The 21,147-nt window shown below is 47.9% G+C and overlaps 1 protein-coding gene across 1 annotated transcript in view; it reads left to right on the forward strand.

Annotated features, from left to right (window-relative positions):
• LOC131926351 (core histone macro-H2A.2) overlaps positions 1 to 21,133 on the forward strand; it is a 46,105-nt gene extending 24,972 nt beyond the window's left edge. Inside the window, exons 5-9 of the mRNA XM_059281721.1 lie at positions 5,358 to 5,468; positions 7,233 to 7,332; positions 11,104 to 11,193; positions 16,724 to 16,898; positions 20,338 to 21,133. Of these exons, the coding sequence (XP_059137704.1) occupies positions 5,358 to 5,468; positions 7,233 to 7,332; positions 11,104 to 11,193; positions 16,724 to 16,898; positions 20,338 to 20,503 (642 nt within the window). The 3' untranslated portion in view covers positions 20,504 to 21,133. The remainder of the gene's footprint in view (positions 1 to 5,357; positions 5,469 to 7,232; positions 7,333 to 11,103; positions 11,194 to 16,723; positions 16,899 to 20,337) is intronic.
• Positions 21,134 to 21,147: the final 14 nt, after the last annotated feature.

The raw sequence follows: 21,147 nt of genomic DNA on the forward strand, positions 1-21,147 counted from the left end.
GGCCACACAGAGAAACTCTGCCTTGGAAAACCAAAAAAAAAAAAAAAAAAAAAAAAAAAAAGTGGCAGGAGTTGGAAGCCACTGGTCCACATCCAGAGATAGGAAACGGACCATAAATGAATACTCAGGTCCCTTTCTCCATGTAATGCTGTCCAGGATCCTTGCCAGGGAATGGTGCTGCCTACCATGGGCAGTACTAATGAAATCAAAATAATCTCTCGTAGACATGCAGAGTCCCGTGTCCCTCTGTCAAGGTGACAGTCCCAACCATCACAAAACCCTTCTAGTGAGGCCCGAAACAGCTTCTCATTCCATCGCTTGGGGACCCAGTAACACAATGTCACCTGTGAGGAAGTGAGCCCTTACCAACACAGAATCTTCTAGAAAACCTTCGTCTGGTTCTTCCAGGCCCTCTAGAAGGAAGAGGACTACATTTCTGTGTTTACAAGCCACAACACATCTGTGTTATTTGTCCTAGCAGCCCAAACAGGCTGAGATGCCCTAGCAGTGAGAGGGAAGTCGGTGTTTGCAGAGAACAGGAGGCACTACATCTTTGCAATGGGATGAAGTGACAACATGGTGTCACTGGGTGTGGCAGCATAGACTTCTAGTCCTGGTATTGGGAAGCTGGCGCAGGAGAATTAAAATTTGAAGCCAGTCTAAACTATATAGTAAGTCTCAGTCCAGAGGTTAAAAAGGGACCGAGAGGATATGTATGCAGAAAAATAAAGAACCTTTGAGGTGGAGCTGGAGAGATGGGTCAGTGATTAAGAACACTGGCTGCGCTCCCAGAGGACCAAGGTTCAATTCCCACCACCCATATGGTAGCTGACAACCCTCTGTAACTCCAGTTTCAGGAGATCCCATGCCCTCTTCTGATCTCCGAATGCACCAGGCATTGTACACAGTACACATACACATATGTAGACAAACACTTAAACCCCTAAAATAATAGAATAATACATTTTAAAGAACCTTGGGTTCTAGAGTTCAAATCTTCATGTTTCCAGACTCAAAGAACGATGATTTTCAGATCCTTTTTTTTAAGCAGAGCTGGGCAAGTACTGCCCTGCTGAGCCACACCCCCAACCCTCAGAGGCCTCGTGTGTGTGTGTGTGTGTGTGTGTGTGTGTGTGTGTGTGTGTGTGTGTGTTTTCGAGACAGGGTTTCTATGTATAACAGCCCTAGCTGTCCTGGAACTCACTTTGTAGACCAGGCTAGCCTCCAACTCTCAGAGACCCACCTGCCTCTGCCTCCTGAGTGCTGGGATTAAAGGCATATATCACCACCGCCCAGCTCCGTCAGATCCCTCTTACTGCCTGCATTAGTCTGCTTTTATTGCTGTAACAAAATAGTTGAAATATTCAACTTCTGGGGAAGAGAGGTTCATTATGGCTCATGGTTTCATAGGTATCAAGTTCATATTCACTTGGCCTTGTTGCTCTGGACCTAGATCAAGACATAACATCTTGGCAATGGTGTATGGAAGAACAGAATTGCTTACTGCATAGCAGCTAGGAAGTAGCAAAAAAAAAAAAAAAAAAAAAAGGAGAAACCAGGGCCCCAGCATCTGCTTTAAGGGCACCCATTGTATGACCTGACTTCCTTCCACTATGCCCCACCTCCTGAAGTTTCTACCACTTCCCAATGGTGCCACAGGCTGCCGATCAAACCTTCAACACAAGACCTTCAGATGACATTTAAGGGCTGAACCATAACACTGTCCCCACCAAAGTCAGGAGCAACATCAACCTGGAGTGTTGTTTATCCACTCTGCAAAGTTCAGGTTGGGTGTTTAAGCCACCTTCAGGGTCTCACAGACAGTGCCCTGAATTTGGTCAATAGATTCCAGGTGACTTGTGCAACTTGCTAAGCTCAGTGGCTTAGCTCCACAATGCTGCCACTTGTGGACAAGTATTTTCATGTGCAGCCTAATACAGCAAGCACCAGTCACACGAGGCTATTGCAACTTGAATTAAAATTAAGCTGGGGATATAGCTTAGTAGTAAAGCATGAGCCCAACTTGCAAGAGGCCCTGGGTTTTCTTCCAAGTATTGCAAACAAACAAAAAAACAGCACCACAACAACAACTCCAAATAAACGTTTGGCCCCTCAAATGCACTAGCCACGTTTCCTGTGCTCAGCAGCCCTGAGCAGCAGAGATACCAAGTGTCTCCATCCAGGGTAGTTCTGTTGAACAATAGGAGCATTGCTTTGGAGCTTGTAAGATTTTCACTCTACAGATCTCCATGATAACAAAAGATCGTACAAGAGTTCATGCCACTGCCACATGGCCCCAGGACAATCCTGGGGAGGTGGGAAGCCCAGCATGAATGCAGCTTCTTGACCCCACCACATGGCTTAGAATTCAGTGGTTTTCAACCTTCCTAACGCTGCCACCCTTTAGTACAGTTCCTCATGTTGTGGTGACCCCCCAGCCATAAAATTATTTCACTGTCCCCTCCATAACTGTAATTTTGCCATTCTTATAAATCATAATGTAAATATCTGATATGCAGGATATCTACTCTTTGACCCAAATGGGTCACAACCCACAGGTTGAGAATCACTTTCTTACATGCTTATCATGAACTGCAGGCATAAAAAGATTAACACAAGTAGCCAAAAATAACATCTCTATGTCCAGATTTGGATGAAGACTATAGGGACCTGTGAACTCCTGTAATAATCATTATGACACTGTGAGGTTTTTGTTGTTTTTGTTTATTTGTTTTGTTTTTCTTTTTGTTTGTTTAACAGTATCTTATGTAGCCCAGGTTGGCCTCACTTGTCTATATAGCTGAGGATGACTTTGAACTTCTGATCCTGTTCTGTCCACCTCCTGAGTACTTGGATACTATCACGCCTTGTTTATTGAGTGCTGGGAATTGAACCCCAGGCTTCCTACCTGTGAGGCAGGCACTCTACAAACTGAGCTGCATCACCTCCCCATATTATGGTACCCTTTTGTTTGTGGAATAGTCTGTCCTACCAGTCAGCTCCCAAATAACCACACAAAGACTTATTATTACTTATAAATGCCTGGCCAATAGCTTAGGCTTGTTACTAACTAGCTCTTACAACTTAAATTAATCATTTTTATCTATCTACATGTTGCTACATGACTAGTGGCATTTACTTGTCCTCTTACATGTCTTGTTCCCTCTCCATCTCACTGGCAACTCTGCCCTTCTTCCCAAAGTTCTCTTTGTCTGGCTCTCCTGCCTGGCTATGGGCCATTTATCTCTTTATTAAACCAATGAGAGCAATACATCTTCACAGTGTACATAAAGATTTTTCCACAACACCCTTCTCTTTCCCTTTTATTGCTGTCTCTTGTTTCCCTCCATCAAGAAACAACGAAGTATTGCTGCCATGAGGACCAGTCTTCAGCAGCTCAGGGATTGAGGGGGATCCATAGAGTTGGTGAACTAATCACTCAACTTGACTCTTCTATCTGAGGGAGTAAGACAATTCTATGAGGCCGGCAAAAGAGGACAAAACTTAACTCTCTGGGGCTGGCGAAAAAGGGAAAAATACACACACACACACACACACACACACACACACACACACACACACATGCACACACCTTCAGCATGACAGGATCTCACCTAGGGTGCTGATGCATGGCAAGCCTTCAGGAGGTCAGAGAAACTGAAGAGGAGATGCATAGCAGGACAGACAGACAGACACACGAGGACTTCTCTGAAGGCCAAAGCTTAGTTCTTCATTTTATTATTCTTACTGTTACTGGTTCTACTCTATTCCTTTTCTGTTTATTTTTCTACCCTGATGTTTCCCTTCTGTCTCTCTTGACGTCTTCCTTCTAACTAACTTTAATTTTCCCTTACAGTTTATATACCCCAGCAAAAATTTTCAAGCAGTATAAAAATTACAGCGTGGTTACATTCTATTTTTCATGTGAATGATTACAATGAATACAAGTGAAAAAAACAGCATGTTTTCCATATTCCTTACATGATTAAACATTTTACGTATTATAGGTGAAAAAAAAGTTGTCCCAAGAACCCACATACATTCGTGTCCAAGCAGCTTGTTGTAGATTAACAGAGTGTAAGCAAGCAAGGTATTTTTCTCAGCCAGTTCTCTTGCTGGCAGGCTGCGTTTTGCGGTTACAAAGAAAAGATCAATCACTTTATTATTTATCTCAAAAGGTACTCTTATAAGAAATCTTAATCACAAACCTCAACTTTTATATATGAAAAACAGTCAATCAGTGCTACTTTAAATCTTCAGGGTGCATACCCACTCATCAGCAATTATTTATATCAGGAAGCTGAGGGCAGAAATGGGTACAAGGAATTAATCATCACCGTTGATCACCAGCCCATCCTAGCAAGAAAGATTTGTCAGCCAGCAATGGCCAGGCTGCCCTTGTTTTGTTCCCTGACCTCAATGAGTCCCTTGCTCAACTATTAAAAGTGTGTCTTTACAAGCTTTAAATTCTTCCCCAAGATTTTCTGCTTCAAAGCCATTAACAAAAACATCTTAACCTAACCTTATTGACAATTTTACATGTCTCAATTCTTTTAAGGGTGGTGATTGAACCATTAATCTGCTCCAGCAGCAAGGCTTTGAAAATGTCAATCACTATTATTGTTAAGTACCAGTAACACTGCCCGGTGAGGGGCTAGAGCCCCCTGAGAGTTTTCATACAACCCATGGATTATGAGGGATGTGGTGACCACGAAGGCAACCATCAGAGCTTTGTTCAATAACAGCATGAGGTCCTCAGGACACCTCATCCTCGGGGCTTTGCCTCTCCAAGGCTCACTCAGGCGTGGCTTTGCCAACAGCCCAGCCATGTTCCATGAGTTCCAGTGCTACCTGTTGGTCCCCTGGCCTGGCCCCCGACACAGAAGAGCTTGGGATGTGGCTCACAAGCACTTGATTAGCTGATGTGAGGCCCTGAGTTCAATCTGTAGACAACCCCCTCCTCCCCACAGCAAAGACAAGAAACAGCAGAGGGCCTAGTGGAGGGGGTGAGCCAAGTACACTGATATACCTGTGTGAATGTCATAATGAAACCTTTTATTGTGTGTGTGTCAGTGAAAAGATAAGGGAGGGAGAGAGGGAGGGAAGGAGGGAAGGAGGGAGGGAAGGTAGGAAGGAGGATGGAGGGAGGGGAAGGGAGCAGAGAGGGACCAGGAGTGTAGCTCAGTAGCAGCATACACGTGATACCCACAATAACTGCAAAACAAATCATCCAGAATACCACCTGACCGCTTCCCTTCACACCCAAGCTGGTGGCAGCCGTGGAGGGAGCATCCTGCGGTCACAGAGGAAGGCTGTCCAGACTCTTTCTCATCTTTCCCTCCGGTTTTCACCCACAGTCCAAACCAAAGGACAGCGATAAAGAAGGAACATCAAATTCCACCTCGGAAGATGGGCCGGGGGACGGTTTCACCATCCTGTCTTCCAAGAGCCTCGTTCTGGGGCAGAAGGTAATAAACTCCGGACGGGGCTGCGGTGAGCCCGTCTGTATACACCCCTGTTCACAGGCCATCATGCCTCCCCCGTCCCTTCCTCCCTTCCATTCTGCTCTTGAATTATCCTTTCTTTTTCCCCCTTGGTTTTTCAAGACAGGGTTTCTCTGTGTAGCTTTGTGCCTTTCCTGGAACTCGCTCTGTAGCCCAGGCTGGCCTCGAACCCACAGAGATCCACCTGGCTCTGCCTCCCGAGTGCTGGCATTAAAGGCATGTGCCACCACCGCCCAGCGAATTATCCATTTTTAAAGGAACAGGCGACATACGCATTCCTAGAGCAAACTAGGTCTTTGGTGCTAAGAATGGCTTGTGCTGGTCAAGCTAAGGTCAGCCTAGAGAATCTGGTCAATAGGTGGCATTCCTGGTTCTGCTGGGAAATCCCCAAGCCCCAATTATGTCTGTACCCACCAAGAAAAATCCATTGCTAACTCCCAGCCAGGATCGAAGAGGCCTAGCTTCCAAGATTAAATGTCATTTAACAGAGGGAGAGAATAGCAATATATGTTTCTTGAATGTGCCGGGTGCTAGAAATGAATTATTTGTCAATAATTCAGTCTGCCTGCCTTCCTGAGCTGCAGAAAAAATAAAATAAAATAAAAACCTAACAGGATGGATTCCAGCAACATCTCAGCATCCTGCCAGACATGCAAATAATTCATCTCTGTGCGCGGCGAGTTCACTGAGCAGACATTTTATCTGTCAAGTCAACCGGGGCTGAAATAAGACACACAGGAAAATAGTCAGTGAGTCAGAGAGCCAGATCTTTGGTTCCTGCCTGTCCTCAGTCTGCCGAACAAGTACATCTCCATCCAGACAGCTGGGGATCACTAGGTCTCTAGGGAGCAGAGATGTAGTGGGTTCCTTATTCATTTCTGATGCAAAGAAAACCGAGCTGCAAAGAGGTGGGATGTATGTCCCCTCCAGGGCCGTGAACATTCTCCCAAACATATCTTAGAGTATCAGAAAGTTCCCACTCACGTTAGGAAAACAGTGGGAGATGCTCTTCATCCTACTATGCCAAAAAAACACACCAGACAGCCCCAGGAATGTGGTACTCGAGCTGAGGATGTAGCTCAGGGGTAGAGTGCTCACCTGGTGCACAGAAGGCCTTGTGTGGATCCATAGCACAGAAGGATTGGGGAGGAGGCAGTTGTCACAGGTAGGGCAGGGTGGGAACCCAGAGTCTACTCCTTCTCCATGGCAAGACTGCTGACCTCCCCAGATGTTCTGGACTCTCTTGGGTGAGAAGAGAGCAAGCCTTGGGCTGCTTTCCACACAGAGCTAATGAGGGGATGTGTCCGTGGAGACCGAGGCCACCAGGGTCAGGAACGAAAGAAAGAAAGAGGAAGGGAGAGCCTGTTTCTGGTCCTGGCAGCGGAGGCTGGCTGTTCGCACTCTCAGGCCTCAGGAGCTCCTGAACTTGGAGCCTGCTCAAAAGCAAACACCTGGAAGCCTGGCGTGGTGACCCAGGCCTATAATCCCAGCATTAGGAGGTGGAGGCAGAAGGAGCTGAAGGCAAGCATGGGTTACCTAAGTGAACTCAAGCCCAGCCTAAGCTACCTGAGGCCCTATCTCAAAACCAAACAAATAGCTGGGAATTTGAGCCCCCGTGCTGAACGTCAGCCTGAATAGTTGAGACAAATAATGCGGACGGTTAAATTAAAATGGTCTTCAGCGGGAGTTGACCTTGCCCCTGTTCACTGTCTTCTCTTCCTAACGCAGCTATCCCTGACCCAAAGTGACATCAGCCATATTGGCTCCATGAGGGTGGAGGGCATCGTCCACCCAACCACAGCCGAAATCGACCTCAAGGAAGAGATAGGTAAGGCCTGGCTGGGTTTTGGAGAGGTGTCATGGCGTAGCCCACTGTCCAGACAAGTTCTCATGGACCCAGTCATCCTCCGCCTGAGGTTCCATGTGGAAATGTCTCTCTGTGGGATAAAAGGGTCTCACTGGAGAGGAACAGACTTTGCTTTGATTCTACACAAATTTTGTGAAGTTTTTCTTAGGGTGTAATATAGAGACAGACCGTTTATGTACAACTTAATGATACTGTCTCAAAGTGACCGAGCTCAGCAGGCTCAGGTACTTGCCTAGTATGCACAAAGCCCGGGCTCACTCCTCAGCACGCCATAGGCTGGGTGTTCTGTATCACGTGTGTAATAGTGGCATTCAGAAGGTGGAGGCAGATGCATCAGAAATTTAAGATTATCCTTGACCATGTAGGAAGTTTGAGGCTAGCCTAAGCTACATGAGACCTTGTCTCAAAGCAAAGAGTGAACACCGCTGTACAGCCAGCACACTGGTGAGCAGACCCTCACCAGAAACCCTTCCAGTCCCACCCCTTATTACGATTTCCTGTAGAGGAAGGCGGTCATCTAATGGCGCAGATGGGGCTTGTTTTGCATTTCATTTAAATAGCCCCATATGGTCTTCGAACCTGGCTCCTTTAGCCCAACTCAGTGTCTGCAAAATCCTCCCAAGCTACTGAATGTGTTTATTTTCTTAGCTGTGTGGTATTTCATTGCGTAAATAATGCCACCTTGTGGGTTCCATTCTGTAGCTGATGGCGGCACCTGGGTCATTTTCATGTGAGGCCATCCCGAGTGCCGCCACTATGAACATGGTTGCGCAAGCTCTGGGTTCCACCGCGCATGCGTTCTAAGCTCACTGTCCAGAATGCGGTTGGTGAAAAGGAAAGGGACGGAGATATGGGAACTTGGGGGTACACCACTGTAATTTCTGCCCTGAGGGAGCAGACAGGAGGGTTATGAGCTGCATATGGAGATCCTATTTTAGTACTCTCCCCTCCCCGCCCCCCAAAAAAGATAAAGGGCATGCAGAAAGCAATCTATAAGGTGGCATTATTGTGCCGACGACGCCGTGAGTGGAGAAGGAAGCTGTAAGCAGTGAGGTAAAGGCGGCCGAAATAACAGCAAACACAATGGCCACTCTCTGGTCCATTTGCTGCCATGTGGTCCATTTTCACAATACAGAACTGTTCTAAACCCTCCATTGAAGGGCAAATGGAGCAAAGAAAAGGCCTGGACCCCGGGACCCAGGGCTGGCCCTGGGGTGAGTGGTTTGAAGCCATTGCCAGCCACTCATCCCTGGGTGGTGGCCCCAGACTGCTGGACTCACTAAGTCTCGGGCACCAGAGGCCACTTGCTGTGCTGGAAAGCAGGTGGGGTGGCGCTCAGCGATAACAGAACTACAAAAACAGTCTTGTGTCTTGCCGTATGACAGACCCCCGGCATTGCCTCCTCTGGGAGGCCGGGGGAAGGCTCTCCCCACCGTGGAAAGGCGCCCCCTAGTGGCCGAATCTCCAGCTCTGTTTTGCTTGATGTCTTTAATTGCAAGCAAAGCAAGTTCCTGTTTCAGATATCCTCAGAGTTCTGCATTTTTGTGTCCAAAACATCAAAAGAGGTGCTTCTCTGTTTTGAAGCAGGGTGGAGTGGGGTGCCCAGTTGTGAGAGCAAAAGGTCAAGTTTGGACCCCACTGGTGGCTGACCTCTTGGTGGTCAGAGGAGGTGAGATGGGCTGAGAGGCAGGCAGGCAGGCAGGCAGGCAGGAGAACAACCTCTGAGTGGCCTTGGTCTCCCTCCAGGCACTCACAGGTCACTTCCTAGCGTGTGACTTCGGGTGTGTTTCCTAACCGCCCTGAACCTCCATTTCCTCATCTGTAAGTGAGGATACAGTCGTACTCACAGGTGCTCTGGAGACCACATGGCACGGGGCTGGATGTCACACCAGCTCACACCTACTCCCTAACTGACTGGTCTTTATTGTTGCCGTGTTACTAGGAGACACACCATTGTGAGTCCATCCTGTACCACCCGCACCCACGCCAGTCATGCTGTCCAGCCCAGGCCCTGACTGATTTGTTTTTTAAGTCTTGTGCTAGGGGATTCAAGTGTAGCTTGGTGGTCGAACCCACGCTTACTATGCACAAAACCCTGGAGTCAATCCATAGCACAAAAATTAAAACGTAAAGACATCTACTACCAAGCCCCATGGCCTGAGTTTGATCCCTGGGACCACATGGTAGAAGTAAAGAATCAACTCACCCAAGTTGTCCTTTGACCTGTACACACACACACATACACACACACACACACACACACACACACACACACACACACAGAGTGAAGCGGGGGGCGGGGGGGGGGGGAGTCTCTTAACCTGTAGCCTCTCCTGCCCCCACACTTCTTTTTGTTGAGAAGCCAGGCTGATTTTCCCCCAGTCTGGATTTTGTCCCTTGCAGTCTCACTAAACACATTTCTACCTGTTTATCTGTTTAAATTGATGGCAGTTCTAGAGACTTCAAGACATTCAGGCTCAAGAAATAGGGTCTAGGGCAGTGGTCCTCAGCCTGTAGATAGAGACCCTTTTAGAGGTAGAATGACCCTCTCACAAGGAGAAAACACAGACCACCAGAAAACACAGATATTTACGTTACGATTCGTAACAGTAGCAAAATTACAGTTATGAAGCAGCAATAAAAATAATTTTATGGTGGTGAGGGGTGCACCACAACATGAGGAACTGTATCAAAGGGTCACAGCGTTGGTCTAGGGGCATGGCGCTATGGTCGAGCGTTTTCTGGGTTCAATGCCCAGCACTAAAACACAACTGGACAAGACTCCATGGCCAGTGACACATCATTGTGGCATTATATCTCCTTTGGTGAGGGGCTGTCATGATGCCCTGTCAGCTTAAGCACTCCTCCGTGGTTGGGAATTGGTGTAGTGCTAGCACGGATGTGAGCCACCATGCCCCGTTTATTCTGTGCTGGGAACTGAACCCAAAGCTCCCCGTGTTCCAGGCAAGCCCCACACAGACTGAGCCACAGTCCCCACGCCCACTTCATTGTCCACCTCAATTAACCCCCTAAGCTAGGGAGAAGAGTGGGCTCACCTGTCTCCCACACAATTCCACCTGACCCCTGACCCCAAATGCAGGGTGCAGCAGTTTGGACTTAGGTGCCAGTTTCAGTCCCCAGCTGTCCCCAGGCTTCTGGGAGCCGGAAATGAGACTCAGAAACTTGTGGTGTCACAAGTACCGTTTCCTGGTTGTGTCTCTGAGACCTGAGCTACTTGAGGAGGAAGCCCCATCCACAACCCCAGGGGAGAATGATTGTCTAGACACTGATGTAAGTTCATCGATGCGTTCTGGCTCTCCAGAGATACGTGAGTGCGTGCCTGAGTTCGGAGTGAAGCTGTGTCACCCACAGAAACCTCTGAGCCGAGTGATCCCAATGACGAATAATAACAATAAGTGCTTGGGATTAGAAGTGTTTCGGATTTGGGACAATTCAGGGATATGTGCATGTGCATAATGAGATGTCCTGGGGATGGGACCCAAGTCCAAATGCAAAGTGATCCCTGTTCCCCAGAGACCCTCTACACAGTGGTGAATGGCCGCAGCAGGCAGGCAGGAGCAGCAGCTCATGCCCCGTCTGGTGTTCAAGCCAGGGTAACAAATGGGACATGTCATCCCTAGTTTTTAAGTTAGTTTTAAGTTACTAAGATGCCCAACAATATGAATCTATTGAAAGGTCATTCACCACGGCCTCCGTTGTTCTTCTTTGTAGGAAAAGCCTTGGAAAAGGCTGGAGGTAAAGAGTTCTTGGAAACAGTAAAGGAGCTTCGCAAATCCCAAGGCCCTTTGGAAGTTGCTGAAGGTAAGTGTGAGTCTGGGCTGCATCTCAGCCTGACTCAAGGGCACCCTTGCAGTCTCCAGCTTCCCACATCCATACACGGTCACTGTATACAACAGGATACGCCATCCCTAAAACTCACGTAAAAAAGCCAGTCACATTCATTGTCACAGGCTTGTGACTCCAATGGTGGGGAGGTGGAGACTGGAGGACCCCCAGGGCTCGTTGGCCAGCCAGTCTAACCTACTTGGTGAGGTCTAGGCCAGTGAGAGTCTGTTTCAAAGGAGGTGGCCAGTGTCCCTGAGGATAACACCAAGACTTCCCTCTGGCCTGTATACACACACACACTGTGGTGGTTTGAAAGAAAACGGTCCCCAGAGGGAGTGGCACTATTAGGAGGCGTGGCTTTGTTGGAGTGGGTGTGGCCTTGTTGAAGGAAGTGTGTCACTGTGGGGGCGGGCTTTGAGGTCTCATATATGATCAAGCCACACCCAATGTCTCAGTCCAAGATCAAGCTGTAGCCAGCACCATGTGTGTCTGCACACTGCCATGTCCTCCCATGACGATAATGAACTGACTTCTGAAAATGGAAGACACCCCAACTAAATGCTTTTCCTTTATAAGAGTGGCCACGGTTATGGTGTCTCTTCACAGCAATAGAAACCCTAACTGAGACAGAGACAGACAGACAGAGAGAGCTGCTTTAGCATTGCTCTGATCATTTGAGCAGCAAGTGTAGGTCATTTCTCACGTGCTCTGGACTCTTGGATGGCTTATGGTCATGAGCAGCAGGGGTGAACACTAAGGTGGTCTCGGAGGTTATTGGGTTAGTTTTACATGTGCGCAATAAGATACACAGAACAAAAAAACTTACCCCATAAGCCTTTTAAAGCATATAATTCAGTGGTATTAAATACTTCTATAATGTTGTACAACTATCACCACTACTTCCAGAACTTTCTTATCACCTCTGACCAAAAGGCCAGGTCCTAGCAACCACTAATCTACTTCCTGTCCCTGTGGATTTGCTTGTACTGGACATTTTATGTAAATGCTGTCATACAGTGGCCAACCCTTGGTGTCTGGTGTCTTGCACGTGATGTAGTATTTTTTGATTTCATGTATGTTGTAGAATATATCATCCCCTCTGTGTGTGTGTGTGTGTGTGTGTGTGTGTGTGTGACTGAATATTTGTGTCAGCATCCTGTCACTGTGACAGAATACCTGTGAAAATCAATTTAATGGGGGACAGATTTATTTGGGGCTCAGTTTCACAAGTTTCAGCCCAGGGCTGGGTGGCTTCATTGTTTTGTGGCTTGAGGTGAAGCAGAGTAGCAAGCAGGGTGGCATCTGGCCAGATGGCTCAGTGGACCACGACACTTGCTGCCAAGCATGACGACAGATCACTGCTCAAAGCAGTGGCCATCCCCATGAGGTTACACCACGTGGTACAGCACCCACCCAGCATGTGTGAGGCCCTGGGTTCCATTCCCAGTACTGACAGAAAAAAAAAAAAAAAGCCAGAATAAAACTCCCATAGCTGGGACTAAAGAGATGGCTCAGCAGTTGAGCCCGGGTTCGATTGCCAGCACCCTCCCAGCAGCTCAGTCTGTAACTCCAGTCCCAAGGTACATAGACATACATGCAGACAAAACACTGTACACAATTTTAAAAAAAAAACCCTCTCCCACAGCCCTCCACCGAGGGCTGTCGTTGGTGCAAGACCTGTGCCTTCTAAGACAGAGAGAGCAGAGAGTCCTCACCTGGACCTGGGCCACACTGTTCACAGTTACTAAATGTGAGATGCCCCCCGTAGGTCCACGTATCTGAACACTTGGTTCCCAGCAGGCATCAGTATTTGGGAAGGTTGGGGAACCTTTTGGGATGAGGCCTAACTAGGGGAAGTGAGGATGGCGCTATAGCCTAATGGATTGTAGCCTGAGAGTTCCTGTTCACGTTCTTCTTTCTGATCCTGGGTAACCAGCCACCTCATAGTCACTGACTGGAAATACCCAGGAGGCCAAGTGTTTTCCGCTGAGGACATTGTCGCCTCGGTCTGTGAGCCGAAATAAATCCTTTGTCCTCTAAGTAGCTTCTGTCAGGATCCTGCCACAGTGCTGGCTTCCCTCTGTCCTTACGACTCAGGCAGAGCTCTGAGTCAGCTGTTGAAGAGTTTACCTGGTCTGGGGGACTGGGGTCTGGAGGAGGCTCCCAGCAAGTGCCTGGGAAGAAAAACATCCAGGCAGGAAGCTCTGACATGTTTTTAAGCAGAATTCAAAAGCTGTGAGTGAAAGGTGAAGTAGTCGTTAAAAGAGTTCTCAGCAGGGAACTTTCCAGAATTAAATGCAAGTTCAGGTTGAAAATGTTGGGCCAAACAAATGAAAGTAAATCCCGAACCTGGCCCATCACAGCGGCCAGTCAGGGGTTTGGAAGTCAAGAGGCATCATGAAAGCTGCCCGAGAGGAGAGGGGGACGGGTCATCTGTAAGGAACTGGAAGTTGGAGTTGATGGGATAGCTCAGCCAGTGATGAGTCTCACCATGGGCTTAAAAGCCTCAGTTCAGCCCCTGACACCCTCTCAGTGGAAGAACTGGCTCCCGTGTTGTCCTCTGACATATGTGTACTGAGACCTACATGCATTAGTGTGTGCACACATGCTCTTGCACAAATGTGTGCATGCACACAGACACACAAATATGATCCCCCCCCCCAAAAAAAAAGAAAGAAAAATCAGATTTTCTAAATAAGGTGGGTAGCAGCTGACCTTGCCTCACAGAAGGGTAGCAAGTTCTGCGCATGATCTTGGCATTAGTTGGATGGTGTCTTAGATGCTATTCTATTGTGGTGAAAAGACACCACAGCCAAGACAAGCTAGAGAAGAAGGAGTTTATTGGGGGCCTACAGTTTCAGAGGTTGAGTCTGTGGCCATCGTGACAGGAAACATGGCTGCAGGCAGACATGCATGGTGCTGGAGCAGTAGCTAAGAGTTTACGCCTTGATCCACAGGCAGGAGGCAGAGAGAAAGCTAACTAAGAACAGCATGGACTTTTGAAATTTCAAAGCCGGGCCCCAGTGACACACCTCCCCCAGCAAGGCCACACCTCCTAGTCCTTCCCAAACAGTTCCACCAACTGGGGGCTAAGCTCATTCAAATGCATGAGCCTGTGGGGGCATTCTCATTCAAACCACCACAGATAGGATGAGGGGGGGAAAAATGCCTAGGAAATATGAGCTATAAGCCAGTGCTTCAGAAGACAGGCAGCCCAGGACTGCTTAAATCCTCACACACAGAGGCTCATGGGACCTGACCTCAGCAGATGAAGGACATGCATTTTGTTGTTGTTTTTTGGGTTTTTGTTGTTGTTGTTTTTCGAGACAGAGTTTCTCCATGTAGTTTTGGTGCCTGTCCTGGATCTCGCTCTGTAGACCAGGCTTGGCCTTGAACTCACAGAGATCCACCTGGCTTTGCCTCCCCAGTGCTGGGTGCTGGGATTAAAGGCGTGCGCCACCACTGCCGCCCGGCTGAAAGACATGCATTTTATTTCTGGAAGAGCTTAGGTCTCCTGCAGGCTGACAGCAGTCATGAGACAAAGACACTAAAACATGTGAAAACATTTACCTCTTAGAATTGATAAAAAGACCAATTACAGTCCAGGCCCTAACACGGCTGCCCTTGCCAGACCCTGCTGGAAGCCTGTGTGACTCCATGCATGCTCTCCAAGCCAGACCCATGCTGAGCCTCCGACATATGCGCTGTGCTGTGGGTGTCAAGTGTGGCCCTGAATCAAGAGATTTATAGCCAATGAGAGCCCCAGGGTCACACAATGCATCTCTTATCCAGGCTACCCAGTTGCATGATGGAGGCTCAGAAAAGATGGGCAAAAGAGCTGGGGAGTGAAGGACACAACCAAGCCTGGGGACAGAGGCGCCACCTCTGATGATTGATGGCCACAGGGACTTCCCTCAAACTCCTCAATAGCCATGGCTCTTACTGATGGGGGATAAAAAGTCCTTGTAAACGAAAGTGAGAGGGAAGGAGTGTGGTAGTTTGTCGTTGGCCCCGCATAAGCTCATGGGGAGTGGCACTGTTAGGAAGTATGGCTTTGTTGGAGAAGGTATGATCTTGTTGAAGGAAGTGTGTCACTGTAGGGGTGGGCTTTGAGATCTCATATATGCTCAAGCCATGCCCAGTGTCTCAGACCACTTCCTGTTGCCTGTGGGATCAAGATGTAGCTCCTTCTCCACTCTCCACTCCTTCTCCAGCACCATGTCTGCCTGCACGCTGCCATGCTACCTACCATGATGATAATGGACTAAACCTCTGAAACTGAAAGCCACCGATGAAATGCTTTCTTTAAGAGTTGCTGTGGGGGCTGGAGAGGTGGCTCAGTGGTTAAGAACAGCACTGGCTGTTCTTCCAGAGGATCTGAGTTCAATTCCCAGCAACCACATGGTGGCTCACAATTGTCTATAATGAGATCTGGTGCCCTCTTCTGGCTTGTAGACAGAACACTGTATGTGTAATAAATAAATAAATCTTGAAAAAAAAGAGTTGCTATGGTCATGGTAATTCTCCATAGCAATAGAAACCCTAAGACAGGGAGGGAAGGAAGGAAGAAAGGGGCTAGAGAGGTGGCTCAGAGGTTAAGAGCACAGGCTGCTCTTGCAGAGGACTCAGGTTCAATTCCCAGCACCCATATGTCAGCGCACAACTGTCTGTCACTCCAGGTCCAGGAGATCTGGCGCCATCTTCTGGCTGCCAAAGCAGCGCAGGCAGGTGGTGCAGACATAGATGTAGGGAAAACATCCATACACATAAAATAAAATAACTTTTAAAAAAGAAAAAGGAAGGAGGGCCTAGAGAGATGGCTCAGCAGTTAAGAGCACTGGCTGCTCTTCCAGAAGACATGGGTTCAGTTCCCGACATCCACATGGTGGCTCACAACCATATTTACCTCCAGTCCCAGGGAGGTTGCCCTTTTCTGGTCTCCTCGAGCACTGCATATGTACAGTACACAGAGATACATGCAGGCAAAATACCCAGACCTATGAAAACATTCGTTTTAATTAAACCTTGCCAGGTGTGGTGGTACACACCTTTAATCCCAGCACTTGGGTGGGCAGAGGCAGGCAGATCTCTGAGTCTGGTCTACAGAGTGAGTTCCAGAACAGCCAGAGCTGTTACACAGAGAAACCCTGTCTTGAAAAACTGAAAAGAAAAGAAAAGGAAAAAAAAAAAAAAACCAGGTGCTGTGGCACATATTTTGATATGTTCCTGTCACTAGGATCCACCGAGGTGGTTCCTGACCTGGAGCCCGTTGGCAAATCGCCAATAGTGATAAACTGTCACATCAACAGCCAAACTCCGTTTCTGATCAGACCTCCGCTTCCTGCTAGACTCTCCACACAGTGGCAGGGATGTGTCTGGCAACCTACACTTTCACTTCCGAATCTTCCAGAGTCTCACAGGGTCGCCTCTGAGGCCCAGTATCAACACCCAGCTTAAGGTGAGACTCAGGAAATAACCTACCGCCTTTCTCTCTCCTGTGTCCCAGCTGCCGTCAGCCAATCCAGTGGACTCGCAGCCAAATTTGTCATCCACTGTCACATCCCCCAGTGGGGCTCCGACAAATGTGAAGAACAGCTGGAAGAGACCATCAAGAACTGCCTGTCCGCAGCGGAGGACAAGAAGCTGAAGTCCGTCGCCTTCCCGCCTTTCCCTAGCGGCAGGTAGGACACAATTTCTGAGTTGATGTTCCCAGCCTTTCTGTTGGGAACCAGCTACTCATCAACATGTCCACGTTCCATCGGCCCATTCTAGAAGACACACCCAAGGTCTGCCAGCATAGCCAGCGTGTTGGGTAGGCAACAGAATAAGAAACCCAATTTCCTACCTTCCAAACAGACAAGCCCCCGGCCTGGGATGGCAAGCTGGGACCAGCTTTCCTGCCTTGTTGATATCAATGCCCAGAACAGAAAGACACCCTGGGTAAGGCCAGGTAGCATTTTAGTTTTGTGTATGCTTGTGGGTGCAACACGTATGTCCTAGGTGTACATGTGTGTGTGTGGAGACCAGTGTCACTGATACTCTCTTGTTGCTGTGATAAAACATTCTGTCCTGAAGTAATTTAGGGGAGCGAAGGGTTTATTTGGCTTACACTTCCAGGTCACAGCCCCTCATTGAAAGAAGTCTGGCAGAAACTAAAGGCAGGAGTTTGATAAGGAAACCCTGGGCAAATTCTGCTTGCTGGCTACTCCCTGGCTTATAGCTTTTTAATGCAACCCAAGATCATCTACCAAAGGAATGGTGTTGCCCACAGTGGGCTGGGCCCTTCCCTATCAATCATCAGTCAAGACAGCCTTGTGGCCATGTCTGATCTGGGAAATTCCTCACCTGAGGTTTCTCCTCTCTGATGACCTAAGCTATCCATCTTGTTTTTGTTTTGAGGAAGGGCCTTATTATGTCATCGTGGCTAGCCTGGAAATCACTAGGTAAGTTAGGCTAGTATGTAGCAGGAATCTTAAAAGTTCTTACGAATAAAATCAAACCTGAGGCCAGTTATTGGAGTGAATACTGGAAGATCAGAGAGACAGAACAAGCCACAGCTAACAGCACCTGGCCAACTTCTCAGCTGATCTTGTTTCCTCAGACTGGAAGCCTCTGTGTCCTCATATCCGAATGGCTCTCAGCTGAACTGCTGCTCAAAAGCCTGAATGCTTAACCAGGCCAGATGCTTAACCAGGCCAAATGCCTCTAGTTCCTGGTCCTCACGCTTTATATATCTTTCTGCCTTCTACCATCACTCCCTGGGATTAAAGGCTCATTCCCTGAGATTAAAGGCATGTGTCACCATGCCTGGCTATTTCCAATGTGGCCTTCAACTCACAGAGATCCCAGATGGATTTCTGCCTCTGGAATGCTAGGATTAAAGGCGTGAGTGCCACCATTTTCTAGCCTCTGTATCAGTGGCTGTCTAGACCCCAGATAAATTTATTAGGGTACACAATATTTTGGGGAACACAATACCACCACATTTCCCCTTTTTTGTCTAAAATTTTAAAAAGCTTATAACTAATACAAGAAAAACTATATCCAATAAGTATATACAATATTCAGTCAAGATTACATTAACAATGTCTAGTCCATTAAACTCAGAAAGATCTGCCTGCCTCTGCCCGCTGAGTGCTGAGATTAAAGGTATGCACTCTACCACCTTGTGTTTGGGTTGCTCTTGGTTTGGTTTGGGGATTGTTTGTTTGTTTGAGATAGGGTCTGACCTGGAGGTGGTGGACCATGTCTTTAGTCCCAGCACTAGGGAGGCAGAGACAGGCAGATCTCTGAGTTCGAGGTCAGCCTGGTTACGGAGCGAGTTCCAGGACAGCCAGAGCTACAGAGAAACTCTATTTCAAAAAATCAAAACAGAAAAAGATAAGTGTCTCACTATGTAACTTTGACTGGCCTGGAACTCATTATGTAGATCAGGCTAGCCTTGAACTCACAGAGATCTTCCTGCCTCTGCCTCTCCAGAAAGGTGTGTGCTGCCATGCTGGGCTTACCATCTTCTTTTTTCTTTCTTTTTTTGTGAAAGCGTCTCACTGGTTTTAAGCTAACCAATCAGGTTAGGCTGACTGGCCAGCAAGTCTCAGGGATCCACCTGTCTTCACTTGCCCAGCATTGGGGTTACCAACATTATCAACGTGCCCAGCCTTGTTATATCTATTCTAAGAAACTCGAGTCTACATGCTTATATGGCAAGCACTTTCCCGCTGAGCCGTCCCCACATCACGCCCCATGTTTCTTTCTAAAAGCTTGTTATGTTCAGAACCCACATCCCCACCCTTGGTCCTCATCTAGAACACAAGATCGGAAAACCCTAGGCTCACAGGCCTTGCTAATGTGTGTGTGGTCTGTGAACCACCAGCAGCATCCCCTGGTTATAGATCTGGCCCCTGGGCCGCACTCCAGACCTGCTTCAAGAGCCCCAGGGAATGCTCTGGAGGGCAGCAGAGGAGGAGGCTAGGGCTTTGATAACTGTACCCAGAGCAGGGGAAGGTTCTCACTGCAGCTTGGAAAGCTGAGGACAAAGTAATGAGTACTGTGGGATGTATTCTCCATGATCAGACCGTGTTCCATGCAGAGACACTCAAGAGAATTCAGGAAGTAGGCATATCCTAGACTCTTGGACCTACCCCCAGTGTCTTGGTGACTGACCCCAAATGGCCAAGGTGGCTAAGTCCCTAGGAGCTGGTGAACAGCACTTATCAGTGATTCCCTAGTGGTTGGGGTCCTCGGGGAACTTTCACCAACCCAGCCTGCCCAAAGTAGCTGAAATCACAGTGGCATGTTCATGTGAGTCAATGAAAGACTAAGAGCCTGGGGATGTGGCTTTTGCTTTGTTTATGGAGGCGGGGTCTTGAACCGATCCTCCTGCCTCCAACTCCCAAGTGCTGATATTTCAGACATATGCCACCATGCCTGCTTTATGCGGTGCTGGGGGCCTAACCCAGCATGTTAGACACAAACACTGACCAACTGAGCCCCAGCCCCAGCAAGTTTGAAAGGCCCTTGTCCGATAATCTGGCTAGCATGTAAACTGGTTTGAAGGAGCTAACAAAACAAAAAAAACATGTTTGCTTTTTTGAAGATATGGTCTTATAAATGTGCAATCAATAGACTTTACAAAGTCAAAATTCCTTGAAATCAGCTGACAGATTCAAATCTGGGACATCCTTTATGTACCAGCTCTGTGACCTTGGCTGAAATCATCATATCTGAGACAGCATGATAACTATGTAGCAGGGACATCTCCACCTACCCATGTCTTCCTCTTGACTAGTGCCAGAGAAGGTGATTTGTGGAGTGGCCCTGTGCCTGGTGAGTCCCACGCTGTACAAACAAGGGTCAAGGGCCAGAATCAGAAGAAACTGTTAGCGGGGTGTGGTGGCACATGCTTTGAATCCCTGCACTCTGGAAGGCAGAAGTAGGCAGATCTCGGAGTTCATGGCCAGCCTGGTTTGCACAGTGAATTCCAGGCTAGCCAGGGCTCCATAGTGAGACCCCCTCAAAACAAAAACAAAAAGAAACCCATGTCCCCCTTCCCAAACTAAGAATTACAGCGGTAGGTACAGGGAACAAAATGACATGAGCTCTTCTTTTGTTTGGGCACAGAAACTGCTTTCCCAAACAGACAGCCGCCCAGGTGACCCTCAAGGCCATCTCTGCCCACTTCGATGACTCGAGCGCATCCTCGCTGAAGAACGTGTATTTCCTGCTCTTCGACAGCGAGAGCATCGGCATCTACGTACAGGAGATGGCCAAGCTGGACACCAAGTAGCTCTCCAGCGGGGACGGAGGAGGACCAGTGTCACGTCACAAGAGCGGGGGTTTTATTTTTTAAAAGGATTGAGAAAGGGTGACATGGCATGGGAGCAGAGGGCGGCTGAGAGGGTAGCAAAGGCCATGGGAACAGGTCCTGCCTGCCTGGGGAAGGGGCCCAGCGCATTTTATATTCTCTTTACAAAGGGCCTCTCCCGAAATTAACCAGGTCTCCGCCAGGGGTTTCTTTCCATGTGTTTTCTTCCTGTTGTTTTAGAACTTTTTTTAAAAAAACAAACAAACATAAAAATAGACCTTGTTTAGATTTATAGCACTGACTTTTACTCTCTCTCTCTCTCTCTCTCTCTCTCTCTCACACACACACACACACACACACACACACACAAGTCTTTTCAAAAGGTCTTAAGACTTTGGTTCCTCCTTTTTCCAAGTGAAGAGGGTGTGACGGCCACTTGGGTGTATTGGCTGTCTCCCTCAGTGAAGAGAAGATGGGAAAGACGTTCTAGGGTGCTTTTCTCTTCTGTTATAGGGTCCCCTCCCTGACCCCTAAAATATTTGTAACTACACCTAAAAGGATTTTTGCCTCGGGATCTTTCTTTGTTCAGTTTTGTTTTTTAAAGAAAAAGAAAAATGAAAGGAAAA

Source organism: Peromyscus eremicus, chromosome 16_21 (assembly GCF_949786415.1).
Source record: "Peromyscus eremicus chromosome 16_21, PerEre_H2_v1, whole genome shotgun sequence".
Lineage (NCBI taxonomy): Eukaryota > Metazoa > Chordata > Mammalia > Rodentia > Cricetidae > Peromyscus > Peromyscus eremicus.